Here is a 25,100-nt window from a genome sequence, read left to right on the forward strand (position 1 = left end):
ATGAATTGAGATGTATCCCCACTTCAATTTTTTTAAAGAGTTTGTATAGAACTGGCAGTATTCCTTTCTTATATGTTTGGTAGAACTGACCAGTGGGGCTGTGTGGGCCTAGAGTTTTATTTGCTTGAATGCTTTAAAATCCAATTTCAATTTATTTGATAGCTATTCATTTCTTCCTGAGTGTTTTTTTCGTGTGTGTGTGTCTTTTTGTCTTTTTAGGGTCGCACCAGTGCCATATGGAGGCTCCCAGGCTAGGGGTCTAATCTGAGCTGCAGCCGCCACCGGCCCATGCCACAGCCACAATGCCAGATCTGAGCTGCATCTGAGACCTACACCACAGCTCACGGCAACACCGGATTCTTAACCCACTGAGCAAGGCCAGGGATCAAACCCACTACCTCATGGTTCCTAGTTAGATTTGTTTCTGCTGCGCCACGATAGGAACTCCTCTTCCTGAGTTTTCATAGTTTGTGTCTTGCAAGAGATCATCTATTTCATCAAAGTTGTAGAATTTACTGGCATAAAGTTGTTCATAATACTCTTAGAAACTATAGTGATGACACATTTGTCACTCTGACATTGGTAATTTGTCTTCTCTTTTTCCTGGTCAGTCTGAACCTATGACACAGCCACAGCAACACAGGATCTGAGCCACACCTGTGACCCACACCACAGCTCACAGCCCTAATCCACTAAGCAAAGCCAGGGATCACAGCCACATCCTCATGGTTACTAGTCGAGTGCATTACTGCCGAGCCAAAACATGAACTCTTGTTTTTTTCAAATATACTTTTTATTTACTTTTTAAAACTGTGGAAAAATATACATAACATAAATTTGTCATTTTAACCATTTTTAAATGTACAGTCCAGTGGTATTAAGTACATTCACAATGTTGCATAACCACTTTCGTTATCTGCCAGATCTTTTAAATCACCTGAAAAAAACAACTGTGTACCCATTAAATTATAACTCCCCACTGCCCTCTCACCTGAACCCCTGGTACTCTCTATTCTGTTTCTACAGATTTGCCTGTAGATATTTCATGTAAGTGGGATCATGTGATTTTTGTCCTTTTGTTTCTTGCTTATTTCACATAGTTCATCCATGTTGTAGCATGTATCAGAACTTTTTTTTTTGTCCTTTTGTCTTTTTAGGGCTGCACCCACGGCACATGGAGGTTCCCAGGCTAGGGGTCTAATCGGAGCTGTAGCTGCCAGCCACAGCCACGCCAGATCCGAGCTGTGTCTTCGACCTACACCACAGCTCACGGCAACACCAGATCCTTAACCCACTGAGTGAGGCCAAGGATCAAACCCGCAACCTCATGGTTCCTAGTTGGATTCGTTTCCACTGCACCACGACGGGAACTCCAGAACTTTTAATGGTTGACTATTATTCCATTGTAAATATATACCATATTTTGTTTATCTATTCATCTGTTGTTTCCACTTTTGGGCTATTATGAATAATGCTTCTGAGAGCATTACTTCACAAGTATTTGATTGAGTCCCTGTTTTCAATTATTTTAGGTATATATCTAGGAGTGGAATTGTTGGATCATCTGGTAATTCTGTCTCTAACTTTTTGAGGAACTATCAAACTGTTTTTCAAAGTGGCTGTACATTTGACATTCTTACCAGCAGTGTTCTATTTTTCCACATCCTTGCCACATTTGTTTTTTTCTTTCCTTATAATAGTCATCCATTGGGTGTGAATAGTCTCTACTGTGCTTTTGAATTGCATTTCCGTAATGATTAATGATGTTGAGTATCCTTTCATGTGCTTACTGGCCATTTGTGTACCTTCTCTGGAGAAATGTTTATCCAATTCCCTTGACTATTTATGAATGGGATTGTTTCTTAACTCTTTTTCTTTTTTTGGAACTGCAGCTGCTGGCCTACACAGCCACAGTGCCAGATCTGAGCCACGTTGTCAACCTACACCACAGCTCATAGCAATGCCAGATTCTTAACCCACTGAGAGAGGCTAGGGATCAAACCCACGTCCTCATGGATACTAGTCAGGTTCATTACCACTGCACCACAATGGGAACTCCTGTTTCTTAACTCTTAATTGGCAAAATGAGATAAACTGTCTCTTAGAACAACACAAAAGTTATGTTTGTTGTTGTTGTTATCTACCTTATGCTTGGAAGCTTGGAATGTTCCTTCCACTGTCCTTAGCCCAGAGCTGCCCCTCATCCTTCAGTCCTTTAAGTCTCCCAGCCACTCTTTCCTTGATTATCCAATATCATGTGTTCTGGAAGGTTAATTATTTTCAATTACAGAACCTTACTTAATTTCTTCATAGCACTTATCACAAATGATAATTGTTTTGTCTATAATTTGTTTATTCTTTGTCTCTCATCCTAGCATGTATGCTCCATGAAGGAACAGGACTTTTTTGCTTTTACACTAATGAGCACGGTGCCTGGGATCTAGTAGATGCACAATAAGTTTTGAATAAGGATACAGAAGCCTAGAATCTCACATTTAGTATAAGAGCAGTAACACCTCATGACTACAGCTAGTCATACTAAATAAAGGGAAATCCCTCTTCAAACCTATTGCCAAGACAGAGAATATTATTGGCATTTTTATTCAGCCGAGTTTTTTTTTTTCTTTTTTTTTAGGGCCTCTCCTGCAGCATATGGACATTCCCGTGCTAGGGGTCAAATGGGAGCTGCAGATGCCAGCCTATGCCACAGCCACAGCAATGCAGGATCTGAGCCACATCTGCAACTTACACCACATCTTGTGGCAACACTGGGTCCTTAACCCACTGAGCGAGGCCAGGGATCAAACCTGCATCCTCATGGATATTGGTTGGGTTCTTAACCTGCTGAGCCACAATGGGAGCTCCCTTAGCTGAGTTTTAAAAACACCTGTGCTTCTGACAATAAAGAATTATGTGGGAGTTGCCACTGTGTGACTCAGCGGGTTAAGGACCCGACGTTGTCTCTATGAGGTTGCGGGTTTGATCCCTGGCCTCACTCAGTGGGTTAAGGACCCAGTGTTGCCATGAGCTGCAGTGTTACAGACCCAGCTTGGATCCCATGTTGCTACAGCTGTGGTGCAGGCCAGCAGCTGTAGCTCCGATTGGACCCCTAGCCTGGGAACTTCCATGTGCCACAGGTGTGACACTAAAAAGCAATTAAAAAAAAAAAAAAAGTTCACAAGAGCCAATGTTAAGAAGTCTCAGTGGCCAAATCTAGAATAATCTGAGGAATGAAATATCCATTAAGACCCAACTGATAGATAAATGTGTGCCAAGAGACAACAACTCCTTAAAGAACTGTAATTTATTTTATTTGGGGGGGTTGGTTTTTTTTTTTTTTGGTCTTTTTGTCTTTTTTAGGGCCACAGCCCCAGCATATGGAGGTTCCCAGGCTAGGGGCCCAATCGGAGCTGCAGCTGCCAGCCTACACCACAGCAACAGCAATGCCGGATCCAAGCCACGTCTGCAACCTACACCATAGCTCACGGTAATGCCAAACCCTTAACCCAATAAGTGTGGCCAGGGATTGAACCTGAGAGCTCATGGATGCTAGTTGGGTTTGCTAACCACTGAACCACAACGGGAACTCCTTGGTTTTTGTTTAAATGTTGCCACAAGGGAGTTCCCATTGTGGTGCAATGGAAACGAATCCAAATAGGAACCACGAGGCTGTGACGCAGGCCAGGAGCTGTAGGTCCAACTGGACCCCTAGCCTGAGAACCTTCATATGCCACCACTTTTTAGGTGTGGCCCTAAAAAGACAAAAAAATACAAAACAAATGTTGCTACAAATGCAACACATGGAAGTTCCCAGGCCAGGGACTGAACCAGAGCCACTGCAGAGACAATATCAAGTAGTTATGATGTAAGCCACAGGGAAAATCCAATTTATTTTAATTAATAAGTACAGAAGTGGGGAATTCCCATCACAGCTCAGCAGTGATGAATCCGACTAGCATCCATGAGGATGAGTTTGATCCCTGGCCTCAGTCAGTGGGTTAAGGATCCAGTGTTGCTGTGAGCCGGGGTGTAGGTTGCAGACATGGCTAGAATCTGGCATTGCTGTGGCTGTAGCATAGGCCAGCAGCTGCACCTCCAATTTAACTCCTAGCCTGGAAGCATCCACATGCTGCCAGTGTGGCCCTAAAGAGACAAAAAAAAAAAAAAAAAAAAAGAAGTAGGGGAGTTGCTGCTGTGGCACAGTGGGTTAATGATCTGGCTTGTCTCTGTGGTTTGATTCCCAGCCCAGTACGATGGGTTGCTGGCATTGCTGCAGCTGTGGCATAGGTTGCTGATGCGGCTCAGAACTTCCACATGCGATGGGTACAGCAGAAAAAGGGAAAAAAACCGAAAGATGATGAAAAGAGACGTCACTATCAGGCATGCAACACAGTAATAATTGTTGCAGGCAAGAACAATGGATGGATTTGGAAACTACTGAGCTGAAGTATAAGAAGAAGTAGATATTTAGAGAATCTCAAAGTATCTCCCAATATGACACTCATTAATTACAATGGGAAAACTTTACAGTGGAGAAGTCTGGCAGATACCACCTTAACTAAGTGATCAAAGTTAAATCACCAGTAACAAGATATATACCTCCTAGCATGATGAACTGAAGAGGACAAAGGATCATTTCTATTGACCAAAATATACAACCTCAATCTAATCATCAGGAAATATAAGACAAATCCAAATGTAGGAACATTCTACAAAATAACTACTAGTACTCTTCAAAAGTGTCAAGGTTATGAAAGACAAAGACTGAGAAATTGTCCCAGACTAGAGAAGACCAAGGAAGACTAAATGCAAAGTGAAATCCTGGACCAGAAAAAGGACGTAAGTGGGAAAATTCCAAATTTTGCATAAATCATACAGATTACTTAATAGTATTATATCAATGTTCCCCTCCTGGCTTTGGTAATAATAAATTATACTATTATTATGGTTTTTAAAATGATACTTTTGGAGTTCCCATCGTGGCTCAGTGGAAATGAATCTGACTAGGAACAATGAGGTTGCGGGTTCGATCCCTGGCCTTGCTCAGCGGGTTAAAGATCCGGCGTTGCCGTGAGCTGTGGTGTGGATCCACAGACGTGGCTTGGATCTGATATTGCTGTGGCTATGGCGGAGGCCAGCAACTGCAGCTCCGATTCGACCCCTAGCCTGGGAACCTCAATATGCCTGAGTGCGGCCCTAAAAAGCAAAAAAAAAAAAGATACTTTATTGGTACTAGACAACCAGCCTAAATAAAGATTTTTAGTGCAAGTCCCTTTACTAACAATAGGCATGAAATAGCACCATTCTTAAAATCTAAACCCTTTTAAATCAGGTACTTGGAGTTCCCATCGTGGCTCAACAGGTTAAGAACCCAACATTGTCTCTGTGAGGATGTGGGTTCAACCCCCGGCCTTGCTTGGTGGGTTAAGGATCCAGCATTGCCACGAGCTGTGGCAAAGGCTGAAGATTCGGCTCAGACCTAGTGTTGCCTCAGCTGTAGCTCTGATTTAACCCCTAGCCCAGAAATTTCCATATGTCACAGGTGTGGCCATAAAAAAAAAACTAAAAATAAAACAAAAATAGATACTGAAATTCACTTAAGGAACTTGAAGGCAGTATTAAATAAATGCCAGGTTTTCACAGGCCCTCATTCACTTCTGAACACTGGCTGACACTATTACATTGCAGTCTGTTGGAGCACAGACCACAGCACAACTTTAGCCTCAGTGAGTTAATTTCCAACAAGCCAAAGGCTCTTCCTAAGAGCTGAACTGCTGGAGTAGCACACAGTGGCTTTTTTTTTTTTTTTTTGCTGTACCCGCGGCATGCAGATCCACATTCCCAGGCCAGGGATCAAACTCTTGCCACAGCTATAACCAGAGCCAATGCAATAATGCCAGATCTTTAACCCACTGAACCACAAGGGAGCACTCCATGTTGGCTTTTTCTTAACTGCTCTCCTATTCTAGCTGAAAAATAGCTCGCTCTACCTAGCAATCTATGAGGGTTAAACTTACACCATTATGCTTCTGGCCAAACAGAGAAAACAAAAAGCATGCAATGTTCCCTTCTCCTTCAATAGGACACATCATTTGGACACTGAAACAAAAGAGGGGAGAGGAGGCAGGATTTGTGTTGACAAAGATGTTTTTCTGTGCCCTATAATCCTTTCCAAACTACTGAATTTAAGACCAATGCACTGGTTAATAAAGCAGTGGGCTCATCAGCTTGGATTATGTTGGTTACATCCAAATCCACATCTGGCCATCTGAAGCATCTTGGAGAGACCATCAACTAACAGCTTTCAATTCATATAGACATTTTGAAATATCATCATAGTGGAAAAAATAAAACAAAAACAAAAATAAGGTATCGTCTTTGTGGAACTCAAGAGTTGAAAAGATGGGTCACTCTTCCTGCATGCGGTATGCATCCAATACAGGGCTGATGGTCCTGCCATACACATTGGGGAGCCAATACATGATTTACATGGAGCAATAAGCCATCCAATGACAGGGCTTTACCTGGCATATTAGCATCATGGGAGAATTAGAACTATTATTTCTGAAACCTTCCTACTATTTTATTTAATTAATTAATCTTATTTTTGTATTTTTGTCTTTTTAGGGCCGTACTCGCAGCATATGGAAGTTTCTGGGCTAGGGGTCGAATCAGAGCTGTTGCTGCCAGCCTTCGCCAGAGCCACAGCAACACAGGATCCAAGCCGCATCTGCGACCTACACCACAGCTCACAGCAACGCTGGATCCTTAACCCACTGAGCGAGGCCAGGGATCAAACCCACAACCTCATAGTTTCTAGTCGATGCGTTTCTGTTGTGCCACGATGAGAACTCCTATAATTTTATTTCAAAATAAAAAGTAAAAACCCTCTGCTATCAATCTTTGAAAACATGACTCAGACCAAAAATATCTTTCATTTTCTCTGAATAAACTGGACTTCATTTGACTTAAAAAGGTATCAATTTAATTGTTGTGTTGAGAAAGTGTATTTATTTTCCCTAGTGAAAATGCATCCCAAGGAAAGAAAGGGTAGATACTAAGTGTTTTGCTAGGGCTTTTTTTTTTTTTTCTGTCTTTTTTCAGCTGTACCTGCAGCACTGAAAGTTCCCAGGCCAGGGATCAAATCTGAGCTGCAGCTGAAACCTACACCACAACTACAGGGACACTGGATCCTTAATCCATTGCCCCAGTGTGCCACTACAGAAACAGCACTGGATCCTTAACCCGCTGCACCACAGTGGGAACTACTGCTATGGGTTTTAAAGACTTCTGTTCCCTAGTCTGAGAGAAGGTTGGGGGAAAAACTGAACCAATATATGATCGACAGTCCTTCCCCTCGGAAGTACCTTGAGATTTTAACTTGTCTCAGTTCTGGTGGTCGTGATTTAAACATTTCTCTGGGAAGTTCCCGTGGTGGCAGTAATGACCCCAAATGGTATCCACAAGGATGCACGTTCGATCCCTGGCCTTGCTCAGGAGGTTAAGGATATTTCTAGTAGGTTCTGGCATATTTATAATAGAAGAATTGGCCATGGGTGTGTTGAGTGTGGGTGAACAGGCAGCTAAAGCTTTATAAAGCTTTTGTAACTGTTGTTTCTTAGCCACTTAGAAATGACACTGTATTTGATTCTGTATTTGTTTTTGGCTTCTCTCTCATTTCTCAGCTTTAGAAGATTTATTCCTCTAAATTCAATATTATTCTGATTTTGTTTTGAAAACAGTAACAAACAAACCACCCAATTCAAAACTGCACAAAAGGGAGTTCCTGTCTCAGCAGAGCGGAAATGAATCCGACTAGGAACCATGAGGTTGCTGGTTCAATCCCTGGCCTCGCTCAGTGGGTTAAGGATCCAGTGTTGCCGTGAGCTGTGGTGTATGTAGGTCGTAGACGCAGTTCGGATCCTGCGTTGCTGTGGCTGTGGTGTAGGCCCGCGTCTACAATTCCGATTTGACCCCTAGCCTGGGAACCTCCATGTGCCGCAGGTACGGACCTAAAAAGGCAAAAAAAAAAATTAAACACAGAATTACTAGATGATCCAGCAATTCCACTCCTAGGTATATACCCAAAATAACCGAAAACAAGGACTCAAATACTTATGAAATAATTCTCTCAGAAGCATTATTCATAATAGCCAAAAAGTAGAAACCCAAGTATCTATCAACGGATGAACAGATAAACAAAATACGGCATATATTTACGATGGAATAATATTAAGCCAAAAAAACAAAAGAAATTGTGACATATGTGACCACATGGATGAACTAAATGAAGTAAGCCAGAAACAAAAGAACAAAAATTACATGATTCCACTTATATGAAATATCTACAACAGGCAAATCTGTAGATACAGAAAGTAGATTAGAGGGTACCAGGGGCTCAGATGAAGGGACAGTGGGGAGTTACAACCTAATGGGTATAGAATTATTGTTTCAGGTGATGTGAAAGTTCTGGAAATAGATAATGGTAATGGTATACCACACTGAATGTATTTAATGCTACTAAATTATACACTTAAAAATGGTAAATTTTATATTATGTATACTTTATCACAATAAAAGATTTAAGGAAACAAAAGTCAATACTGGTAAGGACTCTTTTCTAAATCAAGGATCCTCCAGGTAAAGAATGGTGCAAAGAGTTCCCATCATGGCTCAGCAGAAACAAATCTGACTAGTAAACATGAGGACACAGGTTCAATCCCTGGCCTCATTCAGTGGGTTAAGGATCTAGCATTACTGTGAGCTATGGTGTAGGTTGCAGACAAGGTTCAGATCTCATGTTGCTTTGGCTGTGGTATAGGCCAGCAGCTCCAATTCTACTCCTAGCCTGGGAACCTCCATATGCCTCTGGTACAGCCCTAAAAAGACCAAAAAAAATGGTGCAAGCTGAATGCATACAGCTTTAGAAAAGTAAAAAACAAAACACAAAAGGAATTCTCTTTTAGCAGAGTGAGTTAAGGATCTGGCATTGTCACTGCAGGGGCTTGGGTCTCTTGTTGTGGCTCAGGTTTGATCTCTGGCCTGGGAACTTCCACATGCTGCAAATGTAGCCACCCCCCCCCCAAAAAAAATAAAACCCAAAAAACGACATAATTTACACATGAAGGGCAATCACAGAAATATATAAACATAGTGACAAAAATCAGATTTAAAGGAGTTCCCACTATGGTGCAACAGGGTTAGCAGAATCTCTGGAGCTCTGGAAGGCAGGTTTGATTCCCAGCCCAGCACAGTGAGTTCAGGATCCAGCATTGCCACAGCTGTGCTGTAGGTCGCAAATGTGGCTTGGATCTGATTCCTGGCCCAGGAGCTCCTTATGCCGGGGGTGGCCAAAAAGAAAAAAGAAAAAAAAATCAGATTTTAAAATAAAGTGACTCTTTGCTGTAAGCAGAAATTGACAACACTGTAAGTAACTATAATAGAAAAAATAAAAAATCCTAAAAAAAAATAAAGAGGCTTAAATTTTGGTATATATTCATGGGGTTCTAGTCTATAAAGTTAATTTACATTTTAAAACAGATTATTTTTTCCATTAAAAGTTAGGACCTCCAGGCCCAAGACCTTCTGTAAATTTCTTACCATTGATTCGTTTCTTCAGCATATACAGACACAAGCTCCACAGAGCCTTGTTGTCAGCTGTCTCATTGCCTTAGCCTGGAAAGGCAATTTGCCCTCCCCTGGAACCAGAGAAGTGCTGCCCCTTCTTTCCTAGACCATCCCAGCAAACAGGGGAAACCTTCCTGACAACAGCATTGTTTTCACCAACAGGACTTAATGCTGTGAATGCTTGGTTTCACCTATCATTGAAATCAATTTTCAACATTTCACTGATGCTTTCAGCCTCATATTTCACTTAACCAAGTAACTCTGCTGCTTTGAGACAACAGAGATCTACACTCTCATCATATGGCCAACAAAACAAGGAAAACTGAGCTGAGGGCCTGTAAGCCCAAGACTGCTGCTCTCTCCCAACTGGCCAGTGACTGACCTTTGTACTCAGGGGTGAACTCCTTCATTTCGGGAGGGAGGGACTCGTAGAAGCGCTGCTCCCGGGAGATGAGGGGCTTGCACACAGTGTGGTCATCGTAGCGCATCATGCTGCTGTGTCCCCCCACCTGGTGGATGAAGGGCTCCAGGAGGACTCCCCGGTCTCCCGCCCGACTTGCGTTCTTGCCATACTGCCCCACCTCCATGGTTTGACAAACACACATTGCGTTGGGGGCCGGTTGCACACTGAGGGCAGAGGATGCAGCACATGAGCCACAAAAAGAGAGCAGGGTAGAAGGTCCTGGTGAGCTGAAAACCAATGGTCAGAGTCTGTTCAGCTTATTCTTCTTTCCTAACAGAAGGGAAGAGAGGAAAAGATGGAATCAAAACACCTGGCAAGCTACAATTATCCTGGAAGTTCACAGAATTATCTAGTCCATGAGGTACAACAGGGATACTGTCTTATTTCCTGCTAAGTATTCCCCCAGAATGCACAACACTGCCTAATTCACAAGACATAGCTGGGTCAATTTTTGTTGAATGATGCAATTTTCATCTCCTCTATTCATCTTTTTATGCACAGAAGTTCATATTCTCTTCCCTTTCTACCTCTCAGATCCCTTCTAAGTTCACTAAGGGATTTATTTTTATTTTTCTGTCTTTTGTCTTTTTTTTTTTTGTCTTTTTATCTGTTGTTGTTGTTGCTATTTCTTGGGCTGCTCCCGCAGCATATGGAGATTCCCAGGCTAGGGGTTGAATCGGAGTTATAGCCACCGGCCTACGCCAGAGCCACAGCAACGCAGGATCCGAGCCGTGTCTGCAACCTACACCACAGCTCACGGCAACGCCGGATCGTCAACCCACTGAGCAAGGGCAGGGACCGAACCCGCAACCTCATGGTTCCTAGTCGGATTCGTTAACCACTGCGCCACGACGGGAACTCCTGTCTTTTGTCTTTTTAGGGCCACACCAGAGGCATATGGAGGTTCCCAGGCTAGGGGTCGAATCAGAGCTGAAGCCACCGGTTTTGTGCACACCACAGCCATAATAATGCAGGATCCCAGCCGCGTCTGCGAGCTACACCACAGGTCACGGCCATGCCTTAACCCACTGAGCAAGTCCAGGGACCGAAACTGCAACCTCATGGTTCCTAGTCGGATTCCTTTCTGCTGTGCCATGACGGGAACTCCGGGATTTACGTTTAGAGCTACAGTATGTTATAGCCATAAGGCAGGCCAACTATCCCTTTTTACCTCATATTCAGTTAAGAGCTCAGGAAAAACAAAACAAAACATAAGGCAACACCTTTCTGTTCAGACTTCTCATGATAAGCAGTACTGCTAAGAATATTTCCCTGACTCAGGAGTTCCCGTCGTGGCGCAGTGGTTGACGAATTCGACTAGGAACCATGAGGTTGCGGGTTTGGTCCCTGCCCTTGCTCAGTGGGTTGACGATCCGGCGTTGCCGTGAGCTGTGGTGCAGGTTGCAGACGCGGCTCAGATCCCGAGTTGCTGTGGCTCTGGCATAGGCTGGCAGCTACAGCTCCGATTAGACCCCCTAGCCTGGGAAACTCCATATGCCGAGGGAGCAGCCCAAGAAAAGGCAAAAAAAGACAAAAAAAAAGAATATTTCCCTGACTCAAAAGCAGGGTTTTCACCTGAGAAATCAGGTCACACTAAGATTCCCAACTTTTCTGCTGAAAGTGCTGAGCACTATCCAGGGAAGGCCATTCCTCCTGAGTTGTAGAAGTATAAAAAGGCTTTGTTTTTCCCAAAAGAATTCAGGGTTCATATTTCTTCTACTTTAAATCTACAGCCATCAATTTATAACTATGCCTTGCAAGAGCTTCCACAGGGGGACAAGGAAAAGCTCTTTGTACTTAAATAACCCCCTTTTAATGTCATTTTTCTCTTAAGAAAGTTAATATAGTGGGCAACTTAATATTGAATATTTCTTTCATTCATTCATTCATTCATTCATTCATCAGGCTAAGTGCTGAACTGGAGCTGCAGCTGTTGGCCTATGCCCAGCCACAGCCATGTGGGATCCAAGCCGCATCTGCAAACTACACCATAGTTGGCATCAATGCTGGAATCTTAACTCGCTGAGCAAGGCCAAGGATTGAACCTGCATCCCCACAGACACTATGTCAGGTTCTCAATCCGCCGAACCACAACAGGAACTCCCCTGAATATATTTTTTAAACTAGGAATGCAGGAGTTCCCTTCATGGCTCAGCGGTTAACAAACCCAACTAGGATCTATGAGGATGTGGGTTCGATCCCTGACCTCACTCAGTGGGTTAAAGATCCTGCACTGCCGTGAGCTGTGGTATAGGTCGCAGACACAGCTCAGATCCTGCGTTGTGTGGCTGTGGCACAGGCTGGCAGCTGTAGCTCTGATTCAACCCCTAGACTGGGAACTTCCATATGCTTCAGGTGCAGCCCTAAAAAGCAAAAAAAGAAAATTAGGAATATAGTAGGCAAGACAACATCTGGAATAGCAATACTAAAAAGAAAAAACAAAGTATTTGTAGAACAGAAATATCGTTTTACCTGCAAGAGATAAACTTTTTCTGAACAAGAAAAAATAATGAACAAAATGAGCTATGCAAGAACTCAAAATTTGCAAAACTGCAAAGTTTTCTAATCCAAAACTGCCCAGCACAGTATTATAAAGCAACTATAATTTTAAAAATTAATTTAAAAATTGAAGTAGTTGATTTATGGTATTGTATTAGTTTTGGGTGTACACAGTACAGTGATTCAGTATTTTCAAAGATTATAGACCATCAAGGGAGTTCCAGTCATGGCTCAGCAGTAACAAACCTGACTAGTATCCATGAGGATGCAGGTTTGATCTTTGGCCTTGTTCATTGGATTAAGGATCTGGTGTTGCCATGAGCTTCGGTGTAGGTTACAGATGCGGCTTGCATCCTGCATTGCTGTGGCTGTAGGTTGGCAGCTGCAGCTCCAACTTGACCCCTAGCCTGGGAACTTCCATGCAGCCCTAAAAAGCAAAAATAAAAAATAAAAATAAAAATAAATTTTTATATAGCATAATGTCTGTAATTCCCATGCTAAGCAATATATTTTTGTTGCTCTTCTATTTTATAGATAGTAGTCTGTATTTCTTAATCCCATTGAAGCCTCTTAAGTCTTTATATTCTGTCTGAGGTCTTCTAAACATCAACCCTGTCTCAGAGTTCCTGTCGTGGCTCAATAGAAACAAATCTGACTAGTATCCATGAGGAAGGACGCAGGTTCGATCCCTGGCCTTGTTCAGTGGGTTAAGGATCCAGCACTGCTCTGAGCTGTGGTGTAGGTCACAGACACCATTCAGATCTGGCACGGCTGTGGCGTAGTCCAGCAGCTACAGCTGCGATCTGACCCTTAGCCTAGGAACCTCCATATGCTGGGGGTGTGGCCCCAAAAAGACAAAAAAGAAAAAAGAAGGAGTTCCCGTCGTGGCGCAGAGGTTAACGAATCCGACTAGGAACCATGAGGTTGCGGGTTCGGTCCCTGCCCTTGCTCAGTGGGTTGAGGATCCAGCGTTGCCGTAAGCTGTGGTATAGGTCACAGTCACGGCTTGGATCCTGCGTTGCTGTGGCTCTAGTGTAGGCCGGTGGCTGCAGCTCCGATTAGACCCTTAGCCTGGGAACCTCCATATGCCGTGGGAAAGGCCCTAGAAAAGGCAAAAAGACGAAAAAAGAAAAAAGAAAATCAACTCTGCCTAAGCTAAGTTTATTTATTTCATCCAATTATATGAAAACGAAGATAACTATTCTTGGAGTTCCCGTTGTGGCGCAGTGGTTAACAAATCCGACTAGGAACCATGAGGTTGCGGGTTCGGTCCCTGCCCTTGCTCAGTGGGTTAACGATCCGGCGTTGCCGTGAGCTGTGGTGTAGGTTGCAGACGCGGCTCGGATCCCACGTTGCTGTGGCTCTGGCGTAGGCCGGTGGCTACAGCTCCGATTCAACCCCTAGCCTGGGAACCTCCATATGCCACGGGAGCGGCCCAAGAAATAGCAACAACAACAACAACAACAAAAAAAGACAAAAGACAAAAAAAAACAAACTTGTGAATTCTTTAAAAGCTAGAAAGTAACAAAAATAATAGCAGATAACTGAAATGATGAGGGACTCTGGTTTCACTGCCATGGGTTAAACTAAAAACAAAAAAAACATGGGAATATGTTGGTTTTTGTTTTTTTAACAAAATTCCAAAGGCCTCCCTAAGGAAAAATATAAATGGCACTCTTTTCCCTATGTAACATCTGACAGCTGTGTCACAACCAAAATCATGCCCAAGCTTCACTTTTCTGTGTAGGTCGCAGACACAGCTCAGATCTGGTGTTGCTGTGGCTGTGGTGCAGGCCGGTAGCCGGTAGCTGTAGCTTCGATTAGACACCCCCGCCTGGGAACCCCTGTATGCCACAGGTTCAGCCCTAAAAAGCAAAAGAAAAAAATAAAAATAAGACAATTTTATATTTTTCTCTGGAAAGGTGGAATCCCTATAGATACAGACCCCTATGCTAGGTGTCAAGCAAAGGAATGAAGCATGGTGCTTGAGCATTACAAAACGGCCGCTTTAATTCCACTACTCAGATGTGTCTAAAACAGACCTAGGAATCACATATATGGAGGAACTTGTGAGCTGCCACCCCAGTTTTTAAAACTAGCTGAAAGATGACATTTATTAAAAGCATCTCCAGGAACAAATGGGCTCTTACTCTCCCCAGTCATCCTGATGGCCCTTTGCTAAGACTGACAAACATGCACAAGTGAAAAGCAACTGGGAGTTGGGTTAAGGATCCAGCACTGCTTGCAGCTGTGGAGGGTCACAGCTGCAGCTCAGATATGATCTCTCACCTGGGAACTTCCATAATGCCAAGTGGGGTGGGGGGAAGTGACAGTAAGTGCAGCTTTCATTAGTATTTAATTTCTACAGCCTAATTCTTCGACATGCAACTCTGAAGTAGCATTTGCCCAGATTCAGAGTTGAAAGGAAAATTTCCTCGCCACAACTTTTTGTCCCTGCCTACTCTGGAGGGCATTAAGGAGCATTAAAACAAAGAAACTATAAGGAAGACCGTTCTAAGGGTTTTGAAAAGGATCCTTAGGAAACTGTCTTGGGCGGCTCTAATAGAACACTATCATAGATTGGGTGGTTTATAAACAACAGAAATCTGTTCCAGAGACTACGAAGTTAAACATCAAGGTAATGGCAAATTTGATGTTTGATGAGTCACTTGTCCTCACATGATGGAAGGGACGAAGGGGCTCTCTAAGGCCTCTTTTATAAGGGCATAAAACCCATTCACGAGGGCTCCACCTTCACATAATCACCTCTCAAAGGCCACACCTCCAAATACCATCACTTCGGAAATTAGGTTTCAACATAGGTTTGTGTTCCCCCTAACACAAACATTAGGTTTATGTTAGGGGGAACACAAACATTCAGTCTATAGGAGAAATCATGATCAGTGTTTCAAGCTCTACTTCCAGATTATCTGTTTGCTCTTTTCTTGATGAGACTTCACCATTTCTGTCATGACTTGGTTATTTGTTGAGGAAATCTTGTTTTTGTGAAAAGGAGCTTGTCCTTTTCTATGGAACAGTGTGTAGCATCGTGTGTATTGGATTGAAAAAAAATTTTTTTTTGTCGCTTTTAGGGCTGCACCCAAGGCATATGGAAGTTCCCAGGCTAAAGGTCAAATCAGAGCTATAGCTGCTGGCCTACAACACAGCCACAGCAATGCCAGATGCTTAACCCACTGAGTGAGGCGAGAGATCCAAGCCACATCCTCAGGGTTACTAGCCAGGTTGATTAGCACTGAACCACGACAGGAACTCTGGATTGAAAATTATTTTACTTCCAAATGTTTAAAGAAAATTCCCACTGTTGAAACAATGCTTTTCAGCATTTAGTAGTAAAACTGCTCTCTGATGAACATAATCTTGAGTGAAAATGAATCAAGAGTATTATCTTTATTATGCATTCAAGTAGACAAAACCACTGTGTTTTCACTATCATGTTTTTACTGGGTTGTTTGCATTAGGGTCTGAATCAGGTCCTAGGGCAGGCGGGAAACTATAGCACCAAGCTAGGCTTTGGTTTGCTAAAACAGTTACTTTGGAAAACATCAAGCTTTGGGTTTTGGCAAAATCATGTGATTAAAATTACATGACCCAGTAGATAACTCCTATGCCCTAAATAGAGGATGCAGTTTTATTCCTCTTTTTTTTTTTGGTCTTATCTTAAAAAAAAAACCAAACCTGTGACCTAATCAAAGGACCACTGGCATGGCTTGTAGGGTTTTCGGTGACAGCTATACTTTCTTTAGCACTGCCATCTGTCTCATGAGCAGAGCAGAGAAGCAGCAACAGACATTCTTCGCAAATGTGGATAACTACAGTAAAGAGGAGCTAAAGTAGCCCCAATTCCCTCCATATGTCCTGGTGATTGACATTCAGAGACGAAACAGTGTAGTCTGACTTGCCCATTTTTACTTACTTATTTATTTATTTTGCTTTTTAGGGCTGCACCCTCGGCATACGGAGGTTCCCAGGCTAGGGACTGAATAGGAGCTACAGCTGCCAGCCCACACCACAGCCACAGCAGATCCCAGCCATGTCCGCAACCTATACCACAGCTTATATAGCAATGCCGGATCCTTAACCCACTGAGCAAGGCCAGCGATTGAACCCAAAACCTCATGCTTCCTAGTCGGATTGTTTCCTTTGTGCCACAACAGGAAGCCCTGATTCAGCTTATTTTAGATCAATGGAAATTTATATTAAGATGGTTCAAACTGGAGTTCCCTGGTGGCCTAGCAGGTTAAGAATCTGGTGTTGCTACTGCCGTGGCTGAGGTTGCTGCTGTGGTGTGGGTTCGATCCCTGGTCCAGGAACTTTTGCATGCTGCAGGCTCAGCCAAAAAATAAATGGTTACAGTTTTGTCATCTTATGAATGAACTGATCTGCCAAAGGTCATGAAGTTCCATGACTCTGCCTATGAGTCTGTACATCACCAACTACATCTCTATTTGTCCTTCATTTGCTTTAAAAAACTGCATAAAAGAAGAAGTAGGCTATTTTTAAAAAGAACTTGCTGAGATTCTGAAGTTGAAATTTTTTCACTGGTGAATAACAACAAAAGTAAATAAAATTGCACTGCAAAGACATTAGTTAAAATCATTAGGTTGAACTCTTTGAACATATATAATTGAACTCTAAAATGAATTTTTTTTTTGTCTTTTGTATTTTTAGGGCTGAAACCGTGGCATATGGAGGTTCCCAGACTAGGGGTGGAATCGGAGCTACAGCTGCCAGCCTACACCACAGCCACAGCAACGCAGGATCTGAGCCATGTCTGCAATCTTCACCACAGCTCATAGTAACACCAGACCCTTAAACCACTAAGTGAAGCCAGAGTTGAACCTGAATCCTCATGGATCCTCCTTGGGTTCATTAACCACTGAGCCACAATGGCAACTCCTGAATACGTCTCTATTCAAGTAAAATGAAGTTTCTGACATTGCTGAAATTTAAATATTAAATTTGTTTTCCTTTTTCAAAGCAAAAGCTGTTGGTGAGGTTAAAATGACTATCGAATGTATGGTTTGTAAAATGAGATTTTATTCTGTTAAAAAATTACAAAAAAAAAAAAAAAGGAGTTCCCGTCGTGGCGCAGTGGTTAACAAATCCGACTAGGAACCATGAGGTTGCGGGTTCGGTCCCTGCCCTTGCTCAGTGGGTTAACAATCCGGTGTTGCCGTGAGCTGCGGTGTAGGTTGCAGACGCGGCTCGGATCCCGAGTTGCTGTGGCTCTGGCGTAGGCCGGTGGCTACAGCTCCGATTCAACCCCTATCCTGGGAACCTCCATATGCCGCGGGAGCGGCCCAAGAAATAGCAACAACAACAACAAAAAAAGACCCAAAAAAAAAATTAAAGTGGGTGAATTGTGGTATATTCATACAATAGAAAACTACAGAGAAATGAAAAAGAACTACTATCAAACACAACACAGATCAATCTCACAGGAGTGATGATACAACAAGAAAGAATCTAGACTAAAGAGGCCACGTGGTATGATTCATACCATATGTGGTATGAAATTCAGGATGATAATGGAAACCACAAAAGCGGTTTCTCTCAATACTGAGAAGGAACGCAAAGATTGAGGTGACACAGAAGAGTACTATACATATCCACTGAGCTGTGCGTGCAGATCTGTGAACTTTACTGTAAGTTAGAACAAGAGGAAAAAATCAATAGCATTCCCTATATCAGCAAAAAAAATTTTAGAAAATGAGAACTATTTAAATATATCCCATTTACAACAGCAACCAAAACTATATAAAGTACCTATAAATCTTTAAAATACCTAAAATTTAAGTACCTATAAATCTTTAAAAATTATGACAAACCAATAATAAAACTTGACTGAAGTTCCTAAAAGAAAATATAAATACACCATATTCATGTGAGGGAGGGCTCAATATGCAAATGCAATACAATTTCAATAAAAATCCCAAGAGTCTCTGATGAACTTGACAAGCTGACCTTATTCACACAGAAGAATTAAGGCCAAGTAGTGTAGCTACACAGAAATGTCAAAGAGAAATGAAAGATGATATGCCCTCTCCTACAGCAAAGCTCTTTATGAAATTATAGCAATTAAGATAGAGTATATTTTGTAAAAAGAGGCAAAAAGATCAACAGAACAGAGACCTTAGGAGGAGACATGGGAGTGGGTGTGTGACTAAATTAGTATTTAAATACCCATTTAATCAACTGAAAAAGATGATCTATGTCATAAACAAGTTAGAATAACAATCTACATAAATTCTATCCCTACCTCCAACAATCCTCCAAAATAAATTCCCAATATATAAATGCGCAAAACAAAACTTTAAGGTAATCAGGAAAAAATTCAAATGCCTTTGATAAGAGATCCCAAAAAAGGAAACACTGATGAATAAGACCACATTAAAATTTTTTTTAATTTTAGGAGCTTTTATTGAAGTGTAATTTATATACCACAAAATTCACTTAAGCATACAATGCAATAATTTTTAGCAAATTTACACAATCCAATTTTAAAATATTTCTATCACCCCAAAAGATCCCTCTTGCCCACTTGCAATCCCCCTATTCCATTAGCCACATTAAAATTATTTTTTTGTGTAAAAGAACTGTAAGTGAAAATAAAAGCCACATAAAGCAATGGTATTTGCAATATTTATAATTAGCAAGAAAATTAGTACGCAACATTTGAAGAACTTATATAAATAAAAGTGGGAGAAAAAACAGAAAATGGAAAAAGATGGAGTTGCCGTTGTGGCGCAGTGGTTAACAAAACCATGAGGTTGCGGGTTCAATCCCTGGCCTTGCTCAGTGGGTTAAGGATCCAGCATTGCCGTGAGCCGTGGTGTAGGTCACAGATTCGGCTCGGATCCCGCGTTGCTATGGCTCTGGTGTAGGCCGGCGTCTATAGCTCCGATTAGACCCCTAGACTGGGAACCTCCACATGCCGCAGGAGCGGCCCTAGAAAAGGCAAAAAGACATAAAAAAAAAAAAAAGGAGGAAGAAGAAAGAAAGAAAGAAAGAAAAAGAAAATGGAAAAAGAGACAAGACTCAAAGGGCTAATAAATATATGATAAGACGCACCCCTTCACAAATACCAGGGAAAGCCAAACTAAAACAGGAAACCATTTCAAGTCTGCAAGGTTGGCAAAAAATAAAAAATGTGAACATATCAAGCAGTGGCTAACCAGGGAGAAATGGTTCTTTTCTTATTCTGCAGATGGTAACACACGACCAAAGATATGAACCCTCCACAACCCAGCATGTACCCGTGATGGCAGGTTCATGGATGTTCACTACAGCACTGTTATAACAGAAAAATAGGAAACGACCTAAATGTTCATCAGTGGGGGAAGGGATAAATGAATGGGTATGTTCATAAATTGCAAAGTGCTGAATTAATAATCTACACATGTCAACATGAATACATTTCAAAATAAACCAGAAAAAGTGAGTATGGAAATATCTCTAGAATGATGCCATTTTTGTAAATTTTTTATAAAATATTATACATCAATTTATAGACATATATATGTATCAATAAGAACAATGATATGGAATGGAAAGACATACATCAACTTTACAGGAGGAAAGGAAATAAGGGAATATAATCTGGGAAGAAAAGGGAATTTCAGGTCTTATTATAATTTTTAATTTCTTTTAAAAAGTCTGAAACGAATACGGTAAAGTGTTACTATTTTAAAATCCATGTGCCCAGTACATTAGTATATTATTCTCTGAAGTTATATTTCATCCAAAAAAAAAAAAGCAGGGAGTTTGCTTTGTGGTTCAGCAATCACCGAAACTGACTAGGATCCCTGGCCTCGCTCAATGGGTTAAGGATCTGGCATTGCCGTGAGCTGTGGTGTAGGTCACAAACAAGGCTTGGATCCCAAGTTGCTGTGGCTGTGGCCAGCAGCTGTAGCTTGGATTTGACCCTTAGCCTGGGAACTTCCATATGCTGCAAGTGTGGCCCTTAAAAAAAAAAAAAAAAAAAAAAAAGCCTTGATAATGCTAAAAGTCTGATGTCAATACACAGTAAATGACAGAACAACATATTAACAACGGTTCCAAAGTAGGGTATGAATACCACCAGAGTCCCCTGTAACTGGGAAGAAAATATTGGAACTCCTTGATCTGTTTTTCTTCACTTGGACTTGAAGCACCACATTCTCCTTATCTTCCTGTTACTCAGTCTGCTTAGCTGATTCTTTCTCTTCTTCCCAAACTCTTATTATAGGAGGCCTTGGGGCTCAATCCTTGGTCCTCTTTTGTCTAGCTACACTTTTAACAGACTTCTAATTCAATCCTCTATAACACCAAATTCAATATCCAACTGCCTATTTAACCTGGTAAGTCTAAATTTAACATTGTCAAGACAGAACTCATTCCCCCCACCCCAGGGAAACCTCTACCTGCAGTCTTACCCATTCCCAGCTCCATTTTACAGCTATTCTCAGCAAAAATCCCGAAAGGCATTCCTGATTCCTCCCTTTCTATCAAACCCTACGGTATCAGTCGGATATCATGTAATCCTACTGAGTCTATCTTCAGAACATATCCAGATCCAACTACTTCTCACCACTTCGAACAGTACCACCTGGTGTGATCACAAACATCTCTCACCTCCTAACTGACATTCCAGCTTCTATTGTGGCCTTCCGCGGTCTGTTGGCAACACAGCAGTCAGTGACTGTTTACTGAGAGTGCATGTGACTTCTTTGTTCGAAATCCTGCAATGGCTCCCATCTCACCCAACTGCCTGCCAAGTCCTACAGGATCCCACGATATCTGCTTTCCTTTCCATCCCTATTTTATCTCTGATCTGAGTTCCTACCTCTTTCCCCATTGCTTATTACCTCATTCTAAGTCATACTGGCTAGATACACAGACATATATTTAGGGGAGCAGAGAAAATGGAGGGACTCAAAACAAAGACCTCACCTGATGGCAAAAAAAAACCTGAAGGCACGTTCCTAATCAAGGAAGGGAGCTCACCTGAATGGTACAAGCTGAAGGTGGGCTTCTGGTCAGGACAAAACTCACCTGAACAGTGCATGCCGAAGGTGGGCCTCTGGTCAGGATGAAAGCCTGCCTGCACGGTACAAGCCGTACAAGCCGAGGGCAGGCCTCAGGTTACACAGCTCTCATTTTGATGTTGATGGGGAAGAATTGGGGCTTTCCTGGGAAAACAATTTCCATGTTTGCGCTGGAGAACATGGATTGTTTCTCAGGTGACCTAGTCTTTCCTGCTGTTTTATTTGTTATTCAGTTTTCCTCAGTCTTTCCTGATTATTTACTTATTATTCTTATTTTCCATTCTTATTTTCCTGTAGTGATTTGTGATTTAACAAAGTTACAACAATAATATAGTAAGAATTTCATCCTGAAGGACTTTCCCCTATTTAAATCCAACTTAGTTAAAACATAGTGTTTATCTATTAACTAGTAATAGATATAATAATATCTATTTAGTGTTTATCTATTAACTAGTAATAGATATAAAAATATCTAGTTTAATATAGTAAACTTTAGAGTTAGGATTTTAATGAGGTTCATAAAAGTTAGACATATATTATCCAAGAAACCTAGCTGTGAGTTTTGTCTTTGATTTTAAAAGCTTTTAAGTGATAGCTAGTTTAATTAAGTTGGTTTATATTTACTTACACTGTCTCCCTGCCATAACGCTGTGAAGATAAGCACCAGTCTACAAACAAGGTTTGTGAATGCCAAATTCTTGTGTCTGTAAACTTCAAATTGTAAAGACCGGCTGGCCATGGGATGATTTGTACTGTCTCTTCCTTTCCACATGATGTACTGTACCTAACTGCCCTTAAATTGTACTAAGTTTAGTTAAAACAAAGATCTTAAAACATGATGTATAGCTGCTATACCATGTAATAGTTAACCAATGTACTTTTAACACTGTGATGTAATCTCTAGTGAAAAACTGTCTATATAATCAACCACTTATGCCAATAAAATTTGAGCAGTCCAGAGCCCTGAAAGAAGGGACAAAGAGGCTGTCTCCGATGCAAAAGCTGACGCCATCCATCTCCGATTGGGAAAAAGTGTACACTCCATGGCTGCCAGAGCTGGCCTCCGGCAATATATCTACTTTAGGGTCTTTGCACCAGCCATTCCCTTGGTCTGGACCATTCTTCCCCCATATACCCAAGTAGCTAACTCCCTCACCTCCTTCAAAAGTCTTTGCTCAAATGTCTCTCTCAATGAGGTCTACCCTAATCCCCCTAATTTAAACTGCAAACCCATCTGGATGCTCCATCCCCCTTAATCTGTTCTATTTTTTTTTTTAACGGCAATTATCCCTTTCTGACGTTATATATATTCACTGATTGATTGATAATGTCTAGGATTTATTATTTTTATTATAATGTCAGCTCCATGAAGGAAAGGCTGTTTTTTCACTATGTATTACCCAAAATGCCCAGAGCAGTGTCTGGCATGTAGTAGCCACACAATAAAAACAGCTGAACAAGTGGATATATATACATGATGTATGTAACACTGTATAGAAGGATAAGTATATAACATATGAAAAGATGTTTATGACAGGACAAGGTCTTTCTTTCTATTAGGGTTGTAAATCAAAAAAAAAGTCTACAAACTTCTAACCTAGGGTTATGAAAACTAGAACAAAGAGTTGACTTTACAGAGAGAGACATTGAGCACAGGATAGAATTTCAAACCAAAGAAATAAAGAGAATACAAAATTCTGTGCTTTGACTCTAAAAGGAGCTGATATATGAAAGAAAAAAAAAAGGTTTAAATGTACCTGGATAAGAACAGTAAAAATAAGAGTTCCCACTGTGGTGCCGTGGGTTAAGAACCCGACTGCAGAGGCTTTGGGTCACTGCAGAGGCACAGGTTCAATCCATGGCTCAGTAGAGTGGATTAAAAGACCCGGCACTGCCACAGCTACAGTTTAGGTCGCAGCAGCTGTGGCTCAGATTCAATGCCCGGCCTGGGAACTTCCATATGCCATAGATGAGGCTATAAAAAAAATAAATGAATTTTATTAAAAAGGCAACTAAACAAGGTATCAAAGGAAAAAGAAGACAGCCTATAAGGAGGAAGATTAGGCCATTTTTATTAATGATAAAAAAGAGAAACAAAGTGGAAAAATCAGTCAGACATACAGATAATCTCAATTATAAAGGATAAACCATATCAAAGACCTTGAACCAAACTTACGAGATACAATATAAGCAGCTTTGTTCGTTAGTTGGTTTTAATTCAACGGCACAGAAAGCCTAGAAAGTGGCAAGGAATAAAAAGCCCTGGCAAAGAAAGAGAAACTGCAATCAGATATGGTAGTGAGTGAGGTCCCAACTATTTTAAGATCTAGGAAGGTACTATCTTCACAACAAGAGAAAGAGAATACCTGCTCATCAAGTTCATCAGCCTGGCAGGCACAGACGCACAAAACGCATATTTGCAGACATGCACTCTAAGGAGCTTGGTAGTATCTCAAATTCCATGGCCAATGTATTATTAAAACCTTAGATTAACCACTTGGGTTTGATATACAATCTTTTTGTAAAGAAAGGCATTGCTGATACCTTTACACTGCAGAGATGTATTTGCAAATTTCTGCAAATTTTTATAAAAATTGGTTTAGAAATCCAATATTTCTACCACTTGGTCTCTTTTTTTTTTTTTTTTGGTCTTTCTAGGGCCAAACCCACAGTTCCCAGGCTAGGGGTCCAATTGCGGCTATAGCTGCCAGCCTACGCCACAGACACTGCAACTCAGGATCCGAGATCTGTCTGCACCACAGCTCACAGCAACTCTGGATCCATGAGGTTGTGGGTTAGATCCCTGGCCTCGCTCAGTGGATTGAGGATATGGCATTGCTGCAAGCTGTGGTATAGGCCGGGGAACCACCATATGCCACAGGGGCAGCCCTAAAAAGACAAAAGACCAAAAAAAAAAACCCACAAAAAAAATGATAGCTGGAGCTCCCATTGTGTCTCAGCAGTCAACGAGCCCAACTAGGATCCATGAGGATGCAGATTCAATCCCTGGCCTTGATCAGTGGGTTAAGGATCCCATGTTGCTGTGAGCCGCTGTGTAGGTAGCAGAGGTGGCTCAATCTGGCGTGGCTGCAGCTGTGGTATAGGCTGGCAGCTGTAGCTCCCATTAGACCCCTGTCCTGGGAACATCCACATGCCTCGGGTGCGGCCCTAAAAAAAAAACAAAAAACCAACAAAAAACCAACAACAAAAAACTATAGCTGAAAACTAACACGAAAGCACATTTGTTCTCTCAAATATATAATCAAGGTAACCTAATGCTTTCTGAAATTCAAGTCGATTCTTATTTTTATATATGGGACTGTAGGTGCTAATACCGGTTATGAGGATGAGAGAGAACAATCCTCCTTCCCTCACCCCCAAGAACTGTTTCAAGCAAATGCTCACAAACCTCACCTTTGAGGAGGAAGGAAATCTAAGAGAATGTTCTTGAGCTAATAAGCAGG

At 41.6% G+C, this 25,100-nt stretch overlaps 1 protein-coding gene across 2 annotated transcripts in view; it reads right to left on the bottom strand.

The window, feature by feature from the left end:
• The window catches only part of IP6K1 (inositol hexakisphosphate kinase 1), a 62,016-nt gene that overhangs the window by 12,741 nt on the left and 24,175 nt on the right, over positions 1-25,100 (bottom strand). For both annotated transcript variants that reach the window (XM_047774514.1, XM_047774520.1), the window contains exon 2: positions 10,010-10,360. In XM_047774514.1, coding sequence (XP_047630470.1) covers positions 10,010-10,232 — 223 coding nt within the window. In that variant the 5' untranslated portion in view covers positions 10,233-10,360. The remainder of the gene's footprint in view (positions 1-10,009; positions 10,361-25,100) is intronic.

Source organism: Phacochoerus africanus, chromosome 1, assembly GCF_016906955.1.
Source record: "Phacochoerus africanus isolate WHEZ1 chromosome 1, ROS_Pafr_v1, whole genome shotgun sequence".
In the NCBI taxonomy this organism is placed as follows: domain Eukaryota; kingdom Metazoa; phylum Chordata; class Mammalia; order Artiodactyla; family Suidae; genus Phacochoerus; species Phacochoerus africanus.